Genomic DNA, 22,990 nt, shown 5'->3' with positions numbered 1-22,990 from the left:
GGACAGACTGGAGGTTACAGCTCTCGTGCCCCAGCAGGGCAGCCTGGGCTGGGAGCAGCCGCCCCGCCCTCTCTTTATTTCACCCCACCCCCACCCCAGGCCCCTCTGGGAATCACTGTCTCCCTTCAGGCTGAGCTGAGCTGAGCGACAGCAGGGCAGAGAAGGGGACAGTGGGACTGGGTAGGAGCCCCCAGCCTGCCTCCCCACACCCCTGGCACCCGGCCGTGGGCTCCCCAGGGGGCGGCCAGTTCAGCAGTCACTGTCCCTGCGCAGGGAGGCGTGGCCCCGCAGGGAGCACTGCATCTCCGTGAAGGCGAGTGAGCCCACGGCACACGGGCCCACAGGGTGGAAGCCGAACCTCTGGTAGAAGGGCACCAAGCCCGTCCTCGCACATGAGCACGGCCAGGTGCACGCCCGGACGGCCGCCCAGGTGGTGCAGGTAGCGCCAGAGCAGGATGGAGCCCTTGCCCTGCTGCCGGAAGGGGCGGTGCACAGCCAGCACGTGCAGGTGGGCCATGCAGCCCCTGGGCCTGTGCAGTGTCAGCGACTCCCGGGGGCGAGAGACGGACACGAGTCCAGGTCACCTCTGTGGACACCTGCACCCCCAAACCAGCCCCACCTGGGCCAAGGGCAGGTACCCCTGAGTGCCTCTAATCAGGACCCCCCTCCTACCCAAGGAGACCCCAAATTGGGACCTACATTCCCAGCCCTATGGCGGTCCCTTCATGAGGGCCTTGAGACCGCAAAGGACTGGTCTTGCCCTGGAGAGGACCCACGTCTGTGCTCATCACTTGGCTCGGAGGAAGAAATCCCAGCCTCCAGGCTCCTCCCCCTACCTGGCTGGCCTCTGTGAGAGCAGGAGGAGCCGGGGCCATCGGGCAGTGGCCTCTCTTCCAGAGGCCTTCCTGGGGCTGGGCATCTCTGCCCCCGACCCCTTCCTCACCTGAGTGAGTCTCTCCTCATCCCACAGGGAGCCGACGATGAAGGCCACGAGGCGGCCCTCCACGAGCCAGTCCAGGGACAGCTCAGGACACAGGGCCAGGAAGTGCCGGACCTGGTCCAGGTTCAGGGGGCAGATGCCCAAGACAGAGATGAAGGCTGTGGAGGAGGCCCCGGTGGTGACTCCGTGGTCACCGTGCCACATGCCCACTGTCCACTGAGCACCTGCTCGGATGCTGGGGGTGGGCTCCCTCAGCCCCCAGCCCTCGCCCACAGGAAAGCAGAGGATTCAGGGCTGCTCTTCCCCCCACTTTGCTGAACACGTACGTGCTCTCGCACACGTACGGAAACACCCAGAGTCAGATACTCTGGGGTCCCAACTGCCAAGGGCAGGAGACTCGAGGGTCTTCTCCCCAAGGGCAACAGTGGCAGAGTTCAGCAGCGTCCCGGACCCTGTCGGGGGGCTACCCACCTTCTCACTCAATCTCAGACACACCAGCAGCATCCTCTGGGGTGAGGCAGCGAAACTCGTTGGCGGGGAGTGTGTGGCGCCGCTGGCGGCTTGGGGACTCTGGGATCCCAGGTGGCAGGTGCAGAGCGACAGGCTTCAGGTAGCGGATGCTCTGAGTGGACATCCTGGCCGCTGCTGCTACCTTGGGGGTCCCCACCTTCAGAAGTGGCCTCTGTGATGAGGAGGGCCCCTCTGCACCTGTTGCAGAGGAGCGATGGTCAAGGGTCTGGTCCTCATCTCCCGGGGGGCCGTCCAGGGTGATGGTGCATCTTGCCTCTTTTGTAGGGGACCTGGAGTGGGGAGTCTGGGGGCCGGGGTGGAGCGGGCAAGCAGGGCATAGACACTTCCTGCCCTGTCCCTGCTCACTGGGTCCCCGGGTCACTGTTTGTCTCTTTCCCTGACTGTCTGCAGATGTGCACTTCTTAGAGGCGGCCGTCCCTCCCTTACAAAACCCCACGTCTTGCACGTCGCCCTGCCCTCCCTCCTCCACCTTCTCTCCCCACATCTCCAAGCCCCAAGCAGGGGACTCCTGTTCTTGAATTCTGGGAGCCCGGGGGCAGGGGTCCCACTTATCAGGACTGTGGGGCAGGGGCTCCAATGTTCCCCCCACAGAGCCAATCACCCCAGGGGCCGTCCACAGGCTCAGGACCAGAAAAATCCAGACTCCTGGGTACACGGCTGTTGTTGCAAGTGTGGCCGGGCAGCACGTGATGTTGATCTCAGAGATTTCTAATCCCCCACCCGCCCCGCCTCCATTTTACAGGAAGGACGAAGTCAGCAGGGCTCTGGCCACCCTGTGCCCTGTCCCTGCGTGCTGAGGGTGAAACCTCAGATGGCACACAGATGCAGAGGATTACAGTGGCTGGCTGAGGCCCCAGAGTTTTGGGGGAAGAGCACGGGGCTAAGCCTCATGGGTCCACTCTAATCCCTGCCTTGGCGCCAACTGGCTGGCACAGGCATTCACCCTCTGTCCCCTGGAAGCCTGGGCAAGCCCACCTCTGAGGGTCCTTCCAGCTCTGGCAGCCTGAGTGTGCCATCATTTAGAGCACTTGCTTGGTGACCAATTAGAACTGCAGACCCAGAGGTGAGGGGACAGTCTGTCTGTCCTGGATGTAAAGTCAACGTCATCAAATGTCCCGGTGTGGCGACACTGGCTCAGGGGCTTCTCTTCTGACCCCTGTTGAGAGGGTTTTGCTCTTTGTGCCACAGTCTCCCTCCAGCACCAGCTCCCTTGAGAGGGTCCTGCGACCACGGCTCCCCCAGCTCTGACTCTGCTCACCCTGCCCCCACTCTGCACTTCTTCTCCCATGATGGCTCCCCTGTAGGGGTCCCACCTTCACCCCCTCCAGCCTGGTCTCCTGTGGGGCCTCCTAGCCCGCCAGACAGGGATACACACATCTGGGCATCAGCTGTGGCTGGCTGCCAGGTCTCTCCTACAGGCTCTGTGGTCCCAGGCAAATCCTGGGCTATGGCTGGGCTCCTGCTCCAGGGCTCCAGAACATTCTATGACAATTGGAGGCAGGTTGTCCAGGGCACATGGTGAACCCCAGAGGGCCATGGGACCTGACTGCCCACCTGCCTCCAGCAGAGCCTGGCCTCTGATCCGGCTGAGCCCCCATCCCACTAATGCTCCATAGCGGTGGGATGACGGGTACAGACTTGGCTGTCCTCACGATGGAGTGGACATCTGAGTCACAGTATGGGAAGAACATTCTGAGGGGATGCGTGTCCCCACAGCGAAGCTGGGGCCCAAGCTTGGGGATGTTCTCTCTGGGTTGGAGGTGGGGAACCATTAACAGGAAGAAAGAGGAGATGAGCAGACCCAGGATCAGGACACACCCCAAAACCCAAGGAGGGGGTGGCTAGCAGCATCTCATGCAGCCCAGAGTGGAGAAAAGATCTCAGATTCCCCTAACAAGGAGGCCCCTGATGGCTGTTAAGAGTCCTTCCAGGAGAGAGGGGTGGGGTGGGTGGGGACCAGATGCAGTGTTTTGGGGGGCCCCAAAACACTCTGATGATGCCTCTGAGATCCCAGTTTTCCCAGCAGAGCAACTAAAAGGCCTGGACAGGCAGGGAAGGCAGCCCTCAGTTCAGGCACTTGTGCAACTAGTTGCGTTTTCTGGTGGTTTTGAGGGTGGCATCCTTTTCTCATTCCTCCCCTGCACTTAAGATAGGCTCTGCACACCTGGCACGGAGCACATTTTGCCTAATCACATTTACCTTTCCAACCATAATCTGTCACTAGCAGGTTTCCCAGGGGACGGAGGCTGAGACGGAGAATTGTGTGCAGGAGGTTCACTGGGCGAGCTCCCGGGAGCATATAAACCCCTGGAAAACAGAAATTGTATTGAACGTGTGGCAACGTGCTAGATACAGAGACTAGCAGTCTATCAACTAGGTGGCGATTCTGTTGAGGAGGATGACAGCTCATTGATTTGCTGTGGATTTATTTTGAAGCCTCCTTTGCATGGATAGGCCGACATCACTGCAGGGCTGAATGCGGCCCCGGCCTTATTTAGGGTTCAAAATCTGCCATAGTACACAGGCAGTTTCCTCAGGAACTTTCCAGACCTTTCTGCAACGGAGGTGTCAAAAGCAGGAAGAGATCGCCACCTCCTGGAGAAAGAAGGGACCTACGGCTTCCTGAGCATCTGGAGCCTGGCTCTCCAACAGAAAGATCCCGTGAGCCGCATATGTGATTTTCAATTTTCTAGTAGCCACACGAGAAAAAGCCAAAAGAAACAGGTTAGCTTGATTTTAATAAAATATTGTATTTAACCCGATATATATAAAGTTATTGTCATTTCAACAAGTAATCAATATAAAAATTATTAGACATGTTTCATACTCTGTTTTTTTTTCCTTTTTTTACACTGAGTCTTCAAAATTCAATGTCAGTTCAGACCAGCCACATCTCAAGTGCTCAAGACCCACAGGTGGTTAGGGCCCACTGCAGCGGGCAGTCCAGATCTAGAAACTGAAGTTTAAGGAGAGAGCAATAGTGGGGGGAGGCACATGTGTATGTGTGTGCACGTGTGTGTATACATGTGTATATGTACATATGTGCACATGGGGTGAATGTGCCTGTGTGGGGTGTGTGTCTAGGACAAATGGAGAACTGGGGACTTGAGCAAAGACAGAGGTGTCCCAGGGAACTTTTGGCACTGTCGGGACCTTTGAGAGAAGTTGGTTTGTTTTGTTCAATCATTCAACAAAAGTTTTTTAAATTGACGTATAGTTGATTTACAATGTTGTGTTAATTTCTGCTGTATAGCAAAGTGATTCAGTTATACATATATAGACAGTCTTTTTCATATTTTTTCCATTATGGTTTATCACAGGATATTGAATATAGTTCCCTGGGCTATGCAGTAGGACCTTGTTGTTTATCCATTCTATATATAATAGTTTGCATCTGCTAACCCCAAACTCCTAATCCATCCCTCCCCCACCCCCTTCCCCTCTGGCAACCACAAGTCTGTTCTCTATGTCTGTGAGTCTTTTTCTCAACAAAAATCTTTTGAGTACCTACTATGAATCACAGCTATGCTGGATGCTGGAATACAAAGGTACAAAGAAGATACGGTCCCACAGGAGAGATAAGCATGCAAACAAATGGTTGTAATAGAGGGAAATAAATGCAATCAGACAGGTATGACCAGGTAAGTGGGGGAATAAGTGGGGAAAATGCGGCTCTTGGAAGACTTCATAGATAAGAAGCCCCAAGCTGGGGCTTCCCTGGTGGCGCAGTGGTTAAGAATCCGCCTGCCAATGCAGGACACACGGGTTCAAGCCCTGGTCCGGGAAGATCCCACATGCTGCGGAGCAACAAAGCCCATGCACCACAACTGCTGAGCCTGTGTTCTAGAGCCCGCGAGCCACAACTACTGGAGCCCATGCTCCGCATCAAGAGAAGCCACTGCAATGAGAAGCCTGCGCACCGCAACGAAGAGTACCCCCTGCTCTCTGCAACTAGAGAAGGCCCGCGCGCAGCAACAAAGACCCAACTCAGCCATAAATAAATAAATAGATAGATAGATAGAATAAAAAGAAGCCCCAAGCTGAGTAGTGTAAGATGAAAAGGAGTTCTTTAGGTAAAACCATGGGTTGAAGTAGAGGAGTAAAAAATTACAAGCAGATGGTGAAGCAAGTGCAAAGGCATGGAGGCACCAAAAAGTCGGGATCCTGGCGTGAGCAGCTGAGGCCAGAGCGTGGAGTGTGGGTACTGGGTGCAGAGGTGGAAGGCGGGGTGGGAGGTAGGTGGGAGGTGGGAGGAACCAATTCATGAAGGGGCCCTTGTGCCATTCTCTGGTGGACCATGGAAAGCCACAGAAAGACGCTAAGCTAAGAAGTCGGATGATCATGCTTATATTTTCAATCTCCCGGGAACAAGGTGGTGAGGCGACTACAGCAACGGCGTAGGCAAGGGATGGAGATGAACTAATAGCAGCAGCTAACGTTGATCAAGCTCCTACCTTGTGCGGGCAGGTGCAAAGCACCTCCCATTCATCATGTCAGTTAAATTCTCAATAGCCCTATCTAGCAGGTACTGTTAATATTCCCATTTTACAGAAAGGAAACCAAGGCTCAGAGAAGTAAAATAAGTTGCCCAAGGTCACATAGTGAGTCAGCGGCAGCACAAGCTTCAAACCCACGTTCACCTAACTGCAGAACCTCAGCCTTAGCCACTGCACCATCCCATCACCACCCCCGCACCAGCCCCTGTGGAGCTGCCCTCCGCGGAGCAGCTCTGGACTTGGGGTTGAGAAAAGGGGGTAGAGGGACCATGACCTGGGCTTTGATGACTTACGGAGCTCAATATCGAGGGCTGACCCTCAGGTGGCCAACTTGGTACCCAGGTAAGTGACCCTGCCATCAACCTGGATGAGGACTCTGGGAAAAGGAAGGGGTTTGGGGAGAAGATGCCACTTTGCACCCGTGGCTGGTCATCCAGGAAACACCCATGTGTTGGTGCTGGGGTGTTGGTGGTGAAGAGCATGGCATGATTAAGCCACTGCTGCCCTGTTGTTCTGCAAGCTGGTCTGGTGGATTTGCTGTCTTTGGGCCCTGTGTCCTCAAGAAGGAGGGAAGCAGGATGAGCGGGCCAAGCCTGGGCTCTCACTATGGCTCAGCCTTCCCACCGTTGCCCTCGGCACAAAGGGTTTCACCCAGTGGATTGCAACCCATCCTCAGAGTCAGGAGTGAGAATGGCCAAAGGCCAGCTGGTCTGGGTCCTGATTCTGACTGTACTGCAGGGTGACCTTGGGCAGACCCCACACTTGGTTCTCCCAGGGCATCAATGCAAGGAGAGGTGAGGCTCCAGGGACAAGAAGAGCCCTTTTAACTCCCAGAGCCCGTGATTCTAGAGCAACACACAGCTGGATCTCAGAGGCATTTCTCCAGCCAGCCACTGAGGTGTGGGAGGACTCTCCAGGGCAGCTCCCCTCCTGCCCCACTTTCTGAACTAAAGCCCCCAATGCTGAAGCCAGCCTAGAGCCCCCCCAAACACTCACTGCAGGGTAGAAGGACTTCTCTGCGCCCGTCTGGATTTGCTCCTACACGGAGGTTTGGAGAGGCCGGGCAGGGTAAGGCTCCCCCAGGGGGCGGTGTGGGGCCCATGCACACGTCATGCATGGGTCTGGAGAGGCAGCCAGTGGCTGGTTAAGATAGGGACAAGACACAGCCTGCTTCCCTGAGATCAGCTCACTTTGTTGTCAGCTCTGCTGCCTCCTGCACCTGGCCAGCTCCCTAGCAAGGGGAGTGTCCAGGCTAGCTCAGTTTCTGGCAGGCACATTTGTAAATAAGCAAAATTCTCCCAAGAAGCCTCTCTATTCGCCAAGAAGGGCTAGGTGTTGGGGCCATGAGAGAAGGGGGTTTCTCCATTGGGGAATAAAGGGTTTTTTTCATTCACCAATTATGAAAATAAAAATCAGGCAGTCGCTTCCATCCAGGCTCACCACACTCACCAGCCTGGATGTGAAGAGACTGTGTCTGGGGGTTTGGGGTTTGGGAAGGAGTCAAGCCTCAAACCTTGTCCAGGGCATCTCAGGTCTGAGTGAGGGCACTGAAGGTCACCACGAGGTGGGGAGGAATGTACTGAGCCTCTCTCTGTAAAAGGGCTCAGATGAAGCTCAAACTGGGGGTGATAGAAAGGGCTTTGAGGAACTTCCCTGGTGGTCCAGTGGCTAAGACTCCACCCTCCCAATGCAGGGGGCCCGGGTTTGACCCTTGGTTGGGGAACTAGATCCCACATGCTGCAACTAAGAGTTCGCATGCCACAACTAAAAGATCCCGCATGCCACAACTAAAAGATCCCGCATGCCACAACAAAGATCGTGCACGTGGCAACAAAGATCCTGCATGTCGCAACAAAGACCCGGCGCAGCCAAATAAATAAATAAATAAATAAAATATGAAAAAAAAGAGAAGAAAGGGCTTTGAGATAGCATGGGCAGGAGAGGGCCAGAGAGCGCTGCTCTCCCCCACCCCAGCTTCAACTCCTCAGGTATACACAGGAGAGGATGGGAAGCTGGCCAAATGGAAGCACAGAAACCTCAGACTGTACCCACCAAGATGGTACATTATTGCGTGCCAATGCTGTGCCAGGCACTTACTAGGCACCAGAGTTACACATATAAATACAAGAGGATCCACGTGCTCAAAACAGGTTTAGCAAGGGAGGAGTCAGCATTTGAAATCAAGGTCTCTTGCCTACAACCTAGAATGTTCTTGGTAGTGGTGTGGGAGCGGGGCACAGCACAGTCTGGCACAGTGCTTCACAAAGTAGGGGCTCATACCTCCTCCCTCACAGGCGGATAATCTATGTAAAGGTGGGTAATCTATGTAAAGCACTTATCATAGTACCTGGCATTAAGTTACAGCTCAATAAATGGTTGCTATTATTATAAGAAGCCGCAGAATAAACACGGCACATCTTCCTGGAGTGCTAATTTTACTCGACGATTAGGGAAAAAAGGACATTCTTTTTATATTAAAACAAACACTGGCATAAGCTGGAGTAGAACGCAAAGCTCACTTGGAATTTTGACATCAAACAAAGATTTCGGGCCTGCATTGCCCTGCCCCTCCTAACGACTTGCTCACCCCCCATCCATTGATGGACACAGGACTAGAAAAGCCCCTGCAGGGACTTCCCTGGCGGTCCAGTGGTTAGGACTCCGTGCTCTCACTGCCAAGGACCCGGGGTTGGGTTCAATCCCTGGTTGGGGAACTAACATCCCACAAGCCACACGGCATGGCTAAAAAAAAAGACCCTGCACTTGAGTCAGGAAACCTGGGTTCCAACCTGGCTCTGCCAGTTACTACCTTGTGACCTTAGGCGCTGAATTCCTTGGGTTCTGTTTCCTCACTGGTACAAGAGGGTTAATTACACCTATATTCCAGATTGTGATAACAAACAAGATAATGTATGTGAATGTGACTGGCAAAGTGCCTGGTCAATAATAGGTGATCAATAAATGTTAGGTGGATGATCAATAAATGTTAGGTGAACGGGACCAAGGAGACAGAGCTAAAGGGACATGGTAGATGGAATAGAAGTTACTATGTCACTGCTACTAAGCCTCCCAGGTCTTTATGGGGAAGGGAGTGGGGAACTGTGTCCTTACAGCAATGATTCCAGATGGCCATTCTGCACTGTGGTCTGTGATGGGAAGCCGATGATTTGGGAACCCAGCTGTGGCCCTGAATCATATACTAATTCCCCTTAAGCTCTTTTTCTATATCTTAGTATATGAGTTTTCTAAGATACAGGTCCATTGACAAACCCCCCCCACCCCCCGCCCCAAGCCCAATATTACATCAATACTCAATAAGCACTTGGCTCAGGGCATCTCACGTACTCAGGTTGCCATCTGTGCTTCATGCATGTTCTTCTTTTTTTTTTTTTTTTCTATTTTTTTTTAAATGTTTTTTCTTTCATGAGTGTTCTTATAACTTTTCCATGAATGTAGTCTGTGTCCTTGGCAGCCTATAAACTACCCAATGACTTTTTTGAAGAACCTAAATACTGTAATATTGAATCATCTTACTAATCTGCCATTGATGGTCTTGCAGAAAATTGTGGAAAAAGAAAAACGATTTTAACTGAGAAAGGTGAGGGCTATATCTTGATTATTTCTAATTTCCTTTCAACAACCCATTATGAATCTGTCCACTGAGAATACATCTAAATCTTTTGGAACTTACTTAGGAGACACATTAGTATAATTATTTTTTATATATTAAAATGGCAATCTGGAGCAGATCATAGGTCTAATAGTCCTGCCAATCTAGAATTTTAGTCTAGGCAGGGGGCTTGAAATATTATAATAATGTAATATTATAAAAAAGTTCCTTTATTGAGGGAACTATATGCCAGGCACTGGTCTATTTCACTTAATCCTCTCAAATGCCAGATGAGACGGGTACTGCTATTACCTCCCCAATTTTACAGATGAGAAAATTAAGGTGAAAAAAAGTTTATCAGCTTGACAACTTTATAAGACTAGTAAGTGGCAGTGCCGAAAATTGGAATCAAACTCTTCTTGTTTGTTATGCGGGATTTCTCTAGTTGCGCTGAGCAGGGCCTAGTCTTCCTTGCGGCGCGCAGGCTTCTCATTGCGGTGGCTTCTCTTGTTGCAGAGCACGGGCTCTAGGTGCGCGGGCTCAGTACCTCCACAGCATGTGGGATCTTCCCGGGCCTGGGACTGAACCCATGTACCTTGCATTGGCAGGCGGATTCTCACACTGCGCCACCGGCAAGCCCCTATGGCTTCCACTCTTAACTACCTCACTATGCTACCTCTTGCCATGCATAAGCCTCAAGGAGCTTTGAACTCATTTAGGTGTATTTAAAGCCAAACCACAGGGGCCACTAACACTTGCTTACCTTTCTTTCTTTCTTTAATTTTATTTATTTTTGGCTGCGTTGGGTCTTCGTTGTTGCACGCGGGCTTTCTCTAGTTGCGGCGAGCGGGGGTTACTCTTCGTTGTGGTGCACGGGCTTCTCATTGAGGTGGCTTCTGTTGTTGCGGAGCACTGGCTCTAGGCACTCAAGCTTCAGTAGTTGCAGCGCGTGGGCTCAGTAGTTGTGGCTCTCGGGCTCTAGAGCGCAGGCTCAACAGTTGTGGTGCACGGACTTAGTTGCTCTGCGGCATGTGGGATCTTCCCGGACCAGGGCTCGAACCCGTGTCCCCTGCATTGGCAAGCGGATTCTAAACCACTGTGCCACCAGGGAAGCCCAACTTGCTTACCTTTCTGATCGTTCTCCGGGACTCCTTCACCAACCCCTTGACCAATCCCTGAGGGGTCATAACCTTCCAGGCTGTGCACGGAATTCCCTAACGCAATACACTCTAGATACACTCTCTATGTGGCCTTGCTTACAAGCTGCCTTGGAGCTGCTTTTAAGCTATTTAATGTGTACAGTACATGTTTTGCCTCCCCAACTAGATTGTAAACACCTAGAGGACAGAGACTGTATCTTGTTCTTTCTGTATCCCTCTCAGTGCCTATGACTAGATTGGAGACGCCAGGGGAGCTCATGAAGTGTTGTTGACACTCTTCGGACCATCCTCCTTCCCACCTCGGCCACTCCCCTTTTCCTCGGTGACCACACTACTTCCTCCTCCTGGGTCCCCCACCCCTGCCCGCTCCCTCTACTTTTATCCCCTCTGGCCCCGCCCGCCCTCGTGGAGTTCATCCTTTCCCACCTCGCCCCCCGCCCCAGGCAGAATCTCCAGCGTCCCCTAGCGACAAGGCGGTAGCCCCTAGCAACCGCATCTCGGTTTCCTGACGACGACGGCACGTAAGGTCACGTCAGCGCGCCGTGGTTCCGCCCCCGGCGCCGGCTGGCCCCGCCTGCCCGCGCCTCTTTCGCCGCCGCCGCTGCTGCCGTTGCTGCTGCCGTTGCTGCTGCTGCCGTCGCCGCCGCCGCCCGAGACTCGCGCAGAGCAGTTATGGCGGATCCCGCAGCGCCCGCGCCCGCAGTCCCGGCTCCCGCCCAGGTCCCGGACACGGCCCCGGACGAGACCTCGGCCCCGGACGCAGCCCCCGCCCCGGCCCCGGCGCCGGCGCCCGCCCCGGACTCGGCCTCCGGGCCGTCCTCGGACTCCGGTCCCGAAGCCGGCTCGCAGCGGCTGCTGTTCTCTCACGACCTGGTGTCGGGCCGTTACCGCGGCTCGGTGCACTTCGGGCTGGTGCGACTCATCCACGGCGAGGACTCGGACTCGGAGGGCGAGGAGGAGGGCCGCGGGAGCTCGGGCTGCTCCGAGGCGGGGGGCGCGGGCCACGAGGAGGGCCGGGCCAGCCCGCTGCGCCGCGGCTACGTGCGCGTCCAGTGGTACCCGGAGGGCGTCAAGCAGCACGTGAAGGAGACCAAGGTGCGGCTGGGCGGCGGGCCGGCGGGCGGGGGCCGGGCCCGGGGGCCGACGGAGGACCGAGTTGGCTGCTAGAGCCCTAGGGTAGGAGGGGAGATGTGCGGGGCGCTGCCCGGAATGGTGCAACTGCAGTGGGCCGAGGTGGGAGGACAAGCCTCAGCGGAGGGGACGCTCCGGTGCAAAGTCATTGCACTAGCCCTGGGCCACCGGGCCCCGGGCTTCCGCACGCGGAGGACTTCCAAGCCGTACTAGGCTGCGGTGTCGGCCTCAAGATCGTGTATGTGGACCCACTCTAGTGGGGGGAACTCCTGGGGCTCTCGGGCACGCTCGGCTTTACACCGGTGCGGCGTTTTGCTGACCCCCAAGGAGCTACATGCTGCATTGTGCATCCAGAAAGGAAGGCCGTGCCGGTCCGGTCCGTGCAGGGAGGGGTTGTGGCATTCCAAAACAAAGATAGAGGTGAAAATCGCGGCCGACATAAAACCCCAAGAAGTTCACTAGATTACAGAATGCGTTATTATGGGTGAAGAAAACCAACTCCTTTGTGTTTTACCTTGTTGCCTCGTTTTAATTGCTGCAGGGAACTTTGAGTAAATCATTAACAATCAGAGCCGTGATATTAATAGTACTGGGGGAGCAGGGAGGGATGTGACAGCTGCTGACTGGCATTGATGACTCTTAAGTACAGTTGGACTTCTTGAAAAAAAAAATACTATAGAACCATGGATGGAGGAGAGCCACCCATTTGGAAACCTGAAGGGTTTTTTTTTTAACCTGAGGCCATTAAGGAAACGTCAGACTCCCCTATGATGTTGGTGAATATTGCAGTTTTACAAAACTGCAAAAAGCATTCATCGTCATAACCTGAAACTGTGAACCAAGGTTGGTTTGGTGGTTTTCATGACTTGTTTTCTTGAGTGTGAATTCCTATCAGTGATTCAGACAGACACACACGCCCCCTGTATTTTTCACCCCTTCTTCATCTCTTCCTCCTTCTCTCCTTCAAGAAAACATTTCGAAGCAGGAATCAGGCCTGAGCTGGTTTAGCTGCCTGGGATGTTGAGTGGTGTGATTTCAGGGGAGGGCACTTTAGAAGTTAATCTGGGTTTCTCACACCCTGGGTGACAAAGGTGACCTGCACAAGGGGTCTGTGATGACAGCTCAGGCGGGGAAAAAGGCCTCACTCCCAGGAAGAGCCTGTGATCCATTTCCTAGTGGCAGAAGTGACTGCTGATACCGGCAAGGTCTTTTTCCTGGCCGGTGCACGGGCAACCACAGACACAGAAATCTGCACGCAGGACCCCTGGCTTCCCCTCAGAGAAATACAAATCAGGCGGTAGTTTCTCTGACTCAGAGAGAAAATGGTAAGTTCATGCAAAAGTGTGCGGAAAAGATTACTTTCTGCAGCAGAATGCTTCTTAAAAATTACCACCAGTATTGCCGTGTTGGGAAGAGAAGTTTTTTGCTCTTTACGCTGTGTTTGTGCATTGTCACACTAGCAAATGGTTACTAGCGTTTTCCCGTGGGTTCTTAAAAAATGTTTTGCCCTAACCATCTTCTCTAAAGGTTTATGACTTCTGGAACAGAACTCGTTTTACTCTGTCATGGCCTCCTGCCCTGGGACTCAGGGAGGCAGGCCTAGCTCATTGCCGGGAGCTGCCATGTTTATCAGTTGTTGTTCCTGTTCATCTTGACACTGGTGGTTAACTTTGTTTATAGTTATGTTCAGTCTGTCTCCCCCCACCATGTGTAATTATACGAAGTTTGACTTAAAATACCTATCTTGGAATTTAGTAGAAAATAGCTTTAAGGCGCCAGCTTGGATATATTTTGAAGCTGCCCTCTTGACTTGCTTTGAATTTGTTGAAATCCATCGTGGCTCCAGTGGTGATGTTTTCTTTGCCATTGTAGTTTCTGCAGCTTCTGAGCTTGGCAGAAGCTAAGGGATATAAGAATTCTAGGAAGTGGTGACATGTAGTGTCTATTCATGGATGGCAGGACCCACTGCTGCTTTTAGGATTTGAGAATAGGCTTATTGGGGAGGGAGAGGCGAGTTTATTATACCTGATATGTACCTCTCCGTTACCCTGAGCCGTAGGCACAGATGACCCTGGTCAGCTGAATGTCTCTCTTGCTTTGCTCCTGACCACCCACTAGGGTGATGGGGTGGGTCCTGGGGCCTTGCAGCATTCTGGTTTAGGAAGATTTTCCTTCTCACCTCGCACTCCTTATAAATCCATTGAGGTGACGGTGTGCTGTAAAGGAAAGACCATTAGACCGAGACTGAGCATTTAGGTTCTGATTCCTGGTCCACCACTAATCTGGTTATGAGATTTGAGAACCCAATTATTGATAGAATCAAATAGTGACAATCTTGGGAAACTTATTTCTTTTTAAAGCTGCCACCTATTGGCATATTATAAATAGTGTCCTGTTAGTGTGGATTGTTTAGTAGGCTGTGGAGTGTTTTTGCAGCTTTCATGTTAGTACGGTGACAGTGAGTAATCTTAGTCTCTTGATTTCTTTTAAGTTTTTAATGAACAAATTCAGAAAATTCAGAGAGAGAGATGAAGAGGCTGGCCAACAAGTCCTACCCCCTCCTGGCCACTACCATGAAAATTATCAGCAGAAATAAAATAAGTAGTTCTTCCTAGAAACTGGAATTTATGGTCCAGCTCCTGAGGCTTCAAGCAGCCAAAGTTAAGCTTCTTTAGGACTTAAAAGAAGCACGCAGTTTGAGCTCCTTCCTTTCCTTGAGCTCCTGACCCCTACAGTATGGTAGCTGATTTATCTACTTGAAACTTTCCCCATTTGGCCACGGGTCTCCTATGCGGAGATTTGCCCCATCCCCATCAGTGGTCATCCTTTGAGTAAATTTTTGGAATAAAGCCAAATGCTGATGGCCTCTTCCCCTTCTTGAGCATTGGCTAGACATGGTGGGTCTTTCTGGTCTCCACGTGAGATGGTTGGACAGAATGGCCCCTATAAGGAAGAGAGCTAACTGCTGTCTGTCTGTCCAGGTTTAGGGCCTTCCTGTTTACACTGCTTTAGTCTTCCTTTGCTTTCCCATCTCTTGTGCGTTGTCTTTTGCTCTCAGTTGCCGCAACTTTCAGCGTCTCGCCTGGTTTGAAATTTAATGTCTCTAAATTAAAGCTGTCTGTTCATGATCATCCTGCTTTTGTGAGATGTTGTGTGTGTGTGTGTGTAGCATCCCTGATGTCAGGAATTGGCTTTTCAGTCTATTTTTGGCTCCTACTCAGGCCATCATTTCCATGGGGAAAGCTATTTAAGTGTAGCATCACAGCATGAGAAGTTTGCTTGCCTCACTTGTCCAGGTGCTGGGCCCATTAAAAGCAGTTGTTCTTAGTGATGTAAGGTTAACCAAGATGCAGGACTAAGTGCATCTAATTACATTTTATTCAGGTAGGATCACAGCGCTTGTGGCATCTCACCGTTGTTCTGTGATTTTAGTCTTCGTCCCTTGGCTTCTGGTTTCTAACTCCTAGGCCTCAGTGCCTTCGTGGTGCCTCTGTCTGGCTCGCCACCTGACTCAGGGGCACTTTCACCAGATGAAGGGCGTGTGTTTGTGTCCTGTGATTGGAAGTCAAAACCCTTGGGTGCTCTTCCTGTCTGTCACCTACTCTGAATGACCTTGGCCTTGTCACTGCCTCATTTTGTCTCTCTGCAATAAAATACAAGGTCTGTCTTTCTAGCCCCTGAAATGAGCCTGCACAGGGGGAATAACCAGAAGTGTAGCCATGTGGTGCCCGTAGCAGCCACTTGGCTATTAGCAGACACCATCCTGATGTCCATCAGACAGAGCCAGCCCCATCCCTTCAGGAGATCACGTCCACGTGTCATAGGGCGATGCCACTCGAAAGAGAAGCAAAAGGTGCACCACAGGGGATTGTTCCAGGGGTGTAGGAATTCCTATTTGATGATGTTGTTGCTTGTGATCTGGTGGATTATAGATTTGATTTCTTTATTAAGCCTCTTCTATAAATACTCATGATCTTCACTCCTCTGTTACTTTATAAGAAATTCAGTAGTGCACGTTTAAAGTAATGTCTGCCGAAGTCCACCAACCTCCAGGAGGGGGAGGGAATGAATATGTATGTATGTATGTATGTATGTATGTATGTATGTATGTATGTATGTATGTATGTTATGTATATCTTCCAGAATCTAGGAGGCATCTTTTGAAATTCCCAAAAGACAGGTAATGAGATTATGAATTATAGGGATGGCAGAGTATTGGTTTTGTACTTAAGGATTACATAATGTTTGTTCTTCTCATTATTGTGGTACTATGTGCTGGGCACTTAATGTGTATTGCTCACTTAATGCTTACAGTGCCCCTGTGAATTAGGTACTATTATTATCCCTGTATTTCAGAGGAGGAAACTGAGGAACAGAGAAGTTGAGTAACTTGTCCAATGTCACACTGCTAATAAGTGGAGGAACCCAAATACAAATGGAAGTAAATATAGTTTGCTGTCATCTGAGGATTCATAGGTCGTTACTATATCGAGTTCCCTAATCAAACATGAGTCACAAACCCTGTGGTTGGCATTAATCATCCAGTCTTTGCACACTTAGAAGTCATAGTGGAGTAGGAGGGAAGCACAGGTGAGGAGAAAGGCAGGGCACTGGGATGGGTGGACGGTGGACCCGTGGCCGCGAGGGGGGCGATCGCGGCTGGGAGCAGGAGTGTGGGAGCAACACCATGTTGGCGCTACAGGGCGCTTCTCTTCTACAGCGGTCATTCCCTAGCCCCTCGGTCGTTATCAAAATCATGGTCAGAAAACACATTTCATTTCCGGAGAACTTGTGAACACCCCTAGATGTTGAGTGTAAGGAACCTTTGTAAGTCTGATTCCCCACCTGCATCTCCCGCAGCAGAACAAGTCTGAGTAACTGGTCTTTCTGTGTTGTCTTAGAAAAGGTTGGTGTTAGGAAATCCAGCTTGACCTCGTGCCCCCTCTCCTGCTGCTGTTGTCACCCTCTGGCTGGGAATGCTGAGTCACGAGTCAGGTTCAGGTTCGGAAGGACGCCTGGGAGAGAGGCTGAATTCCGCTCAGTCCCAGTCCCTTCTCCTGTCAGTTTCCCGGCAGACTCTGCTCCCCACCTGTTTTTGCTTTAGGACACTGAAGGTCTTTTAGTGCTTTCCCCATCCCCACATCACTGGTATTCCTACTTTTTTCTTTGTCATTTTCCTGTTCTATTGAAAGGAACTTTTTCTCTTTTTTACTGTTTTACCCGGGGGCCTCATGGACTCCAGGGGAACATCTGTGGGGCCAGTACTTTACAAGAGGGGTGCAGGTATAGTGTGTGACGTGAATTGCCATCACAACAATGCTGGACCCGTGATCAGTGTTAGCTGACCCTGTGGTCCCCTCGGAGTTGAATTTAGGGCGATTTCGATGATGAGTGGGTTCTCTTTTAAAAAGCCTTAGCCCTTGGAAGACATAATCCGTGCTTCTGTTCCGATTGAAAGAACTTTCGGAGTTTGCGGCCCAGAGCTTAGGCTGCTTCTGGATCGGGGTGGGAGGGTGCTCAAAAGGGGGAAATGGCCATCAGGACCGTTTACAAAGTGCTTTTTGGTTTACAAGATGCTGTCACTTGTATTTACTAGCAGTTTGGTGTTTTTAACTGTAGCTCCTCCCTGAGGCTTCACTGGCCTGGCGGCTCGATGCTAAGCCCTGAGAAAGTCGAGGTTTTCATGCTGCTGCATCCACGGTGGCAGCTCTTACTGAGCAGGGGCACACGTTCAGAATTGCTTCTCTTGCTGACATTTCCACCAGCCTCAGGGGGCTTTATTAGGAACCACCTGACGTGTGGTTACAGACAGGGAAGAGCAAAACGCTTACTGGAATTTTTTGTAGTTCAGAATAGAACTGAATCATGTTAATGGGTAACGCTCTGCACTTATCTACTCCAAGCTTATTTGCCCTTGTTTTGCTCTTCAGCTGCTCTCTGCGGTTGAGGAATTCATGTCCTTCAGTGCAGGCTGACTGTGTTGAATGGATCTTTTGGTCAGTTTTGTCCACAGGTATACTGTGTTCTTCTGAAGCAGGATTGTGAAAAACTTTTTATGATTTAAACATTGAGGCAAATGATACATTGTTCAGAAGTATTCAGCTAGGCAGTGAGTGCTGGAATGCATGTCCTTTTTGGGTTAAATCCAGTTGACTGGTTGAGGGGTTTTTGGTTTGCATATTTTGAGAGACGGAAACATTTTATTTTCTGCAACGAGGTCAAAGGAGTAAGACACTTACCAGGTCACTTCTGGTTTAAATTGATAGCATAACTATATCTGGTAAAAATTCATTCTATGACAATCTGAGCAGTTAAAAAAGTTTAACTGAGTAGTGCTTTAAAAAAAAAAAAAAGAAAGAAAAAGCAGTCAATCCTATTCAACAATAAAATGAAACCCCCCAGCTCCTGGAGAGATTTCCTGCAGTCTGAAGCGTGTTCTTCATTTGCATCCTGCAAGCAGAGAGCTGGTCTTTCACACTCCGCAGCTCTGATGAGGTTCTTCCTCCTTGTTTTAATTTTGATCCTTTTTGTGGGAGATGCTGTGTGATGAGGGCTAGTGAAGCTGTCCTGACAGGCGTATCCACGGGACTGCCCTTGCTGGCCCCCCGTAAGTGCGGGTGGGAAGGGATACAGACACACACACACCTGTGTCTCTTGTGTGGCTTCTGGCAGCATCAGGACGTGACATTCTCCGTGTCGAAAGCATCCTCATATTTGTCTGCTCTGTTTAATTACTTAAGGGAGTTCGAGGGCCCTGAAGGCTGATGATATCACCTTCAAGATGAGGAAGAAAGAGCATCTTGCCCACCCCGGTGTGCTTTGGGGGGCACCCCAGCACCCCGTGATGAGAAGGGGTGTGTGTCTCCATTTCCTTGTGGCTGGCACACCCCAAGCCTTTCTCCTTCTGGCCTCACACCACTGGGTGTGAACAGCTCTTCTGAAGGTCACAAAGGACTAGTGAATTCCTGGTCATTGTACTCACTGATTTTTTCTCAGTTCCTGTCCTTTTGACCTGCCAGCCTTGTTAATACGGTCCATCACCCTCCTACGGGAACCTTTCTTCCATTGGGTTCCACTATACTGGCTGTAGTGAATTTTTCTCTCTTTTACCTTTTTTCCCCTTACCTCTCTTAGAGATTCTCCTCTCCTCCTGTCTTTTCTTCAGTGCTCTCATCGGCTCCTGCAGTGCAGCTGGCACCTGCATTTACACGACTTCCACGTCCATAGCACGTTCCCAACTGCTTACTTGCTAGCCCTGTCCTGTCATCTGGAGCCTCAGACTTCTCACGTGTAACTGCCCTCCCCACCCCAAATCTATGGAATTTTAAAAATTCCTTTTCCCAACTTTTTATTATGAAAAAATTTCAAACATACAGAAAAGTTGGACGACTAGTCCAGTGATTACTAATTACCAACCATCATGAGTCAGCAGTTAACCTTCTGCCAAGTTTGCTTTATCTGTGTGTGTGAGAGTATGCGAATATGTTTCCTCCTGAGCCATTGGTAAGTTAGTAGCAGACATGGTGACGGTCACCTCTAAATACTCAAGTGTACATCTTCTAAAAATCAGAACATTTGGGATCATTTTAAATTTACCTTTCTGGGCTCCCACTCTAATTTTTTTTCCCTCTTATGAATAATGCTGCTATGAAAATGGGTGTACAAACATTTCTTTGAGGTCCTGTTTTCAGTTCTTTTAGGATATACCCAGAAGTGGAATTGCTGGATCATATAGTAATTCTATTTTTACTTTTTTGAGCAACTGCCATACTGTTTTTCCATAGCAGTGATACCATTTTACATTCCCACCAACAGGGCACAAGGGTCCCAATTTCTCCATATCCTAGTTTGTTATTTTTATTTATTTATTTTTTGATAATAGCCATCCTGCTGGGTGTGAGGTGATGTCTCATTGTAGTTTTGATTTGCATTTCCCAAATGATTAGCGATGTTGGGCATCTTTTCATGTGCTTATTGGTCACTTGTATATCTTCTTTGAAGAAACGTTTATTCCAAGTCATTTGCCCATGTTTGAATTGGGTTGTTTGTTTTTTGTTGTTGTTGAGTTTTAGGAGTTCTCTCTGTATTCTGGATATTAATCCTTTATCAGATACGTGATTTGCAAATATTTTATCCCATTCTCTGGGTTGCCTTTTTACTCTGTTGGTAATGTCTTGATGCATACAGTTTTAAATTTTTCATGAAGCCCAGATTTGTCTGTTTTTTCTTTTGTTGTCTGTACCTTTGGTGTCAGGCCCCCGTTCTAATTTGTCATTAAATCTTTGTTCGAAATGCCTCTTGCATCCTCTGCATGTCCTTTCTCCTGCACTGGTTTGCTCTCTGGTTGCCTCGTGTCCAGACTCCTCTCCTGGTCTCCCTGCCTCTAGACCCGGGACCCCAGGCTGACCCCCCTGGGTGACCCCCCAGCCGCTTGTCATGCCTTAGCTTGTCTTCAAGGCTCCTCACCTATGTTTCACATAGCCTCCAGCCTCTTCAGGTGACTCCAGCTAATCTGTTTCCCCAAATCAGTTGCGCTGTTTCTTGCGTCTCAAGCCCCGTGGCACTTAGACGACACACTCGGGTTCTCTCCCTGGGTTGGACGCTTCTTGAGAAAGAGAGCTTTCTGTGAAAGCTTATATTTTGAGTGACTCACGTGTAGGAGTGAGTAACTACTTCAATTAAAAATGGATCTAACCATCCCTGTTTATTAGTGGTGGGGGAGTGGGGAAAGCGTGGGTAAATGATACCTGATCGGCACTTGTAAAGGCTGATTGCATGGAATCACCTGGCTCTTGTTAATGCAGATTCTTCTGAAACAGTCAGACTGGGGTGGGTGGGCCTGAGGACCTGCACGTCTAATATGCTCCCTGTGATGCAGATTCTGCTTGTTGGGACTAACTACCCTTTGAATTGGACTGATATGCAGGTCATTAAAAACTCTGTTGATGTCAATAGGTTCAGTTTTTAACCTACCCCCCATCCCAAGTTTTAAGCATATACAACTGGTTTGAGGTTTTTGTCTCCCTCCTGCTTAGTCTTCTGGTAGCAGTGTTAATGCCAGAAATTGTCAAAAGATGGGGCCACAGGAGGGAAGGGAAATTAAGTTGCCCTTAAAAACCAGACAGTGCTTTCAGGTCATAGTGGTAGAAAGACCTGTTTTCTTCCCCACTACCCTTTTGCCTACTGACCAATATTAATACACAGCTGTCGCTAAGACGTTTCATTGGACTTAATTTCTTTTTAGGGTGTAAATATATGACAGTTGTTACGAGTATAATGCAACCAGTCCAAGAGAAAAATGATTGAAATTGCTGTCCTTTATCCAGCCTGTACCAGCGGGTTGCCTGCTGTGTGCCAGGCAGTGTAATGCTTGCTTTGCGTGTGTCATCTTTCTCTTTCCCGAAAGTGGCCAGCGTCCCCATTTTAGAGAGGAGGAGACTAAAACCGAGAGGATGGCTGTAACTCGCTCGAGGCCACACGACTGGTGAGGGGCCGGCCTGGGATGTTTGTGCTGCCAAAGCTCGGGCTCTTTTCTCTTTCTTTCTTTCTTTTTTAATTAATTAATTAATGTATTTATTTTTGGCTGTGTCGGGTCTTGCTCGCGGCACGTGGGATCTTTCGTGGCTCTTTCGCGGGATCTTTCGTGGCTCTTTCGTCGCTGTGCGTGGGCTTAGTTGCCCCAAGGCATGTGGGATCTTAGTTCCCCTTGAACCGAGTCCCCTGCATTGGAAGTGGATTCTTTTTTTTTTTTTTTTTTTAATTTTTATTTATTTATTTATTTTTAATTTACGGCTATGTTGGGTCTTCGTTTCTGTGCGAGGGCTTTCTCTAGTTGTGGCAAGTGGGAGCCACTCTTCATCGCGGTGCGCGGGCCTCTCACTATCGCGGCCTCTCTTACTGCAGAGCACAGGCTCCAGACACGCAGGCTCAGTAATTGTGGCTCACGGGCCCAGCTGCTCCGCGGCATGTGGGATCTTCCCAGACCAGGGCTCGAACTCGTGTCCCCTGCATTAGCAGGCAGATTCTCAACCACTGCGCCACCAGGGAAGCCCGGAAGTGGATTCTTAACCACTGGACCACCAGGGAGATCCCTCGGGCTCTTTGCACTGGGTACACAGCTGCCCCTGCAACTGCTGAGTGCTGTGGAAGGTGGAGAACCCCGCCCCAGACCCTGCCCTCTAGATCAGGGGCCAGCAGACTTCCATAAAGGGCCAGGTAGAAATATTTTAGGCTTAGCAGGCTATACCATCTCCTTCACATCTACTCACCTTTGCTGTGGCAGTGTGAAAACATTCAGAGACAATAAGCAAACAAATGGGCATGGGCTGTGTTCCAATAAGATTTTACTTTAAAAAAGAGGCAGCAGGCTGGATTTGGCCTGTAAGCCACAGTGGGCCAACCTGTGCTCTGGAAGGGGCCTGAGCAATGGACACATGATGTAAGCCACGTCTTGTAATTTTAACCTTAATAAGGAGCCACATTTGAAAAGAAAATAGAAAACAGGTGAAATTAATTTTAATGTATTTTAATCCAATGTATCAAAAATATCATGCCAACGTGTAATCAGTATAAAAATTATTATTGAAATATTTTACATTTTCCTTTCTCTAACGGCTACTGTATTGGATAGCGCTGATCAAGAAACTTAGTCTGATAGGAGAGAACAACATCGCTCTAACCCCTTAGAGTGCTTTATTTTCTTCATAGCACCTAGCAGTCTCTGAGATTTTATTACTTCATTTCCTTCTCTGCTGTCTCCCCCACCAGAAAGTAAGGGGTCAGAAACGTCTCTGTTCTCAGTGCCTAGAACAGGACTGGCCCAAAGCAGCACTGATGTTTGTTTCATGAGTGAACGAAGGAGCGCACATAAGGTTCCATCTGAAGGTGCAGTGAACACTCAAGGGAGTTTGGTGGGAGAGCATTAGGAGAAGCTTTCGTGGAGGCAGGTTTTGGGCTAGCTCTTGAAAGGTAAGAATTTGGAATCACAGTGCTGGGAGGGAAGGGTGTCCTAAGTGGGAAGACCAATGTGAACAAAGACAAGAGAGGCTGGAAGTTTGGGCAACATTCCGGAGCGATAGTTCACTTGGCCTTAGAGCTCCTTTAGACTTAAAAATTATTGAGG

General features: G+C 50.2%; 2 protein-coding genes across 4 annotated transcripts in view; one reads left to right on the top strand and one right to left on the bottom strand.

Annotated features, from left to right (window-relative positions):
* Positions 1-97: 97 nt before the first annotated feature.
* AANAT (aralkylamine N-acetyltransferase) lies at positions 98-1,779 on the bottom strand. Its single transcript, XM_082370508.1, is given in 5 exon segments — positions 98-381; positions 383-547; positions 944-1,098; positions 1,412-1,415; positions 1,419-1,779. Coding segments are annotated over 5 exon segments (612 nt in total). The 5' UTR covers positions 1,575-1,779; the 3' UTR covers positions 98-249.
* Positions 1,780-11,309: 9,530 nt separating this feature from the next.
* The window catches only part of UBE2O (ubiquitin conjugating enzyme E2 O), a 57,067-nt gene continuing 45,386 nt past the window's right edge, over positions 11,310-22,990 (top strand). The window contains exon 1 of one of the 3 annotated variants that reach the window (XM_082371141.1): positions 11,310-11,832. In XM_082371141.1, the coding sequence (XP_082227267.1) occupies positions 11,410-11,832 (423 nt within the window). In that variant the 5' untranslated portion in view covers positions 11,310-11,409. The remainder of the gene's footprint in view (positions 11,833-22,990) is intronic. The other 2 variants (XM_082371140.1, XM_082371139.1) reach the window with 2 other exon arrangements.

The sequence above is a fragment of the Balaenoptera borealis genome (assembly GCF_965194805.1).
Source record: "Balaenoptera borealis genome assembly, chromosome: 20".
NCBI classification, from domain to species: domain Eukaryota; kingdom Metazoa; phylum Chordata; class Mammalia; order Artiodactyla; family Balaenopteridae; genus Balaenoptera; species Balaenoptera borealis.
This window is presented reverse-complemented; position numbering and strand designations above follow the sequence as displayed.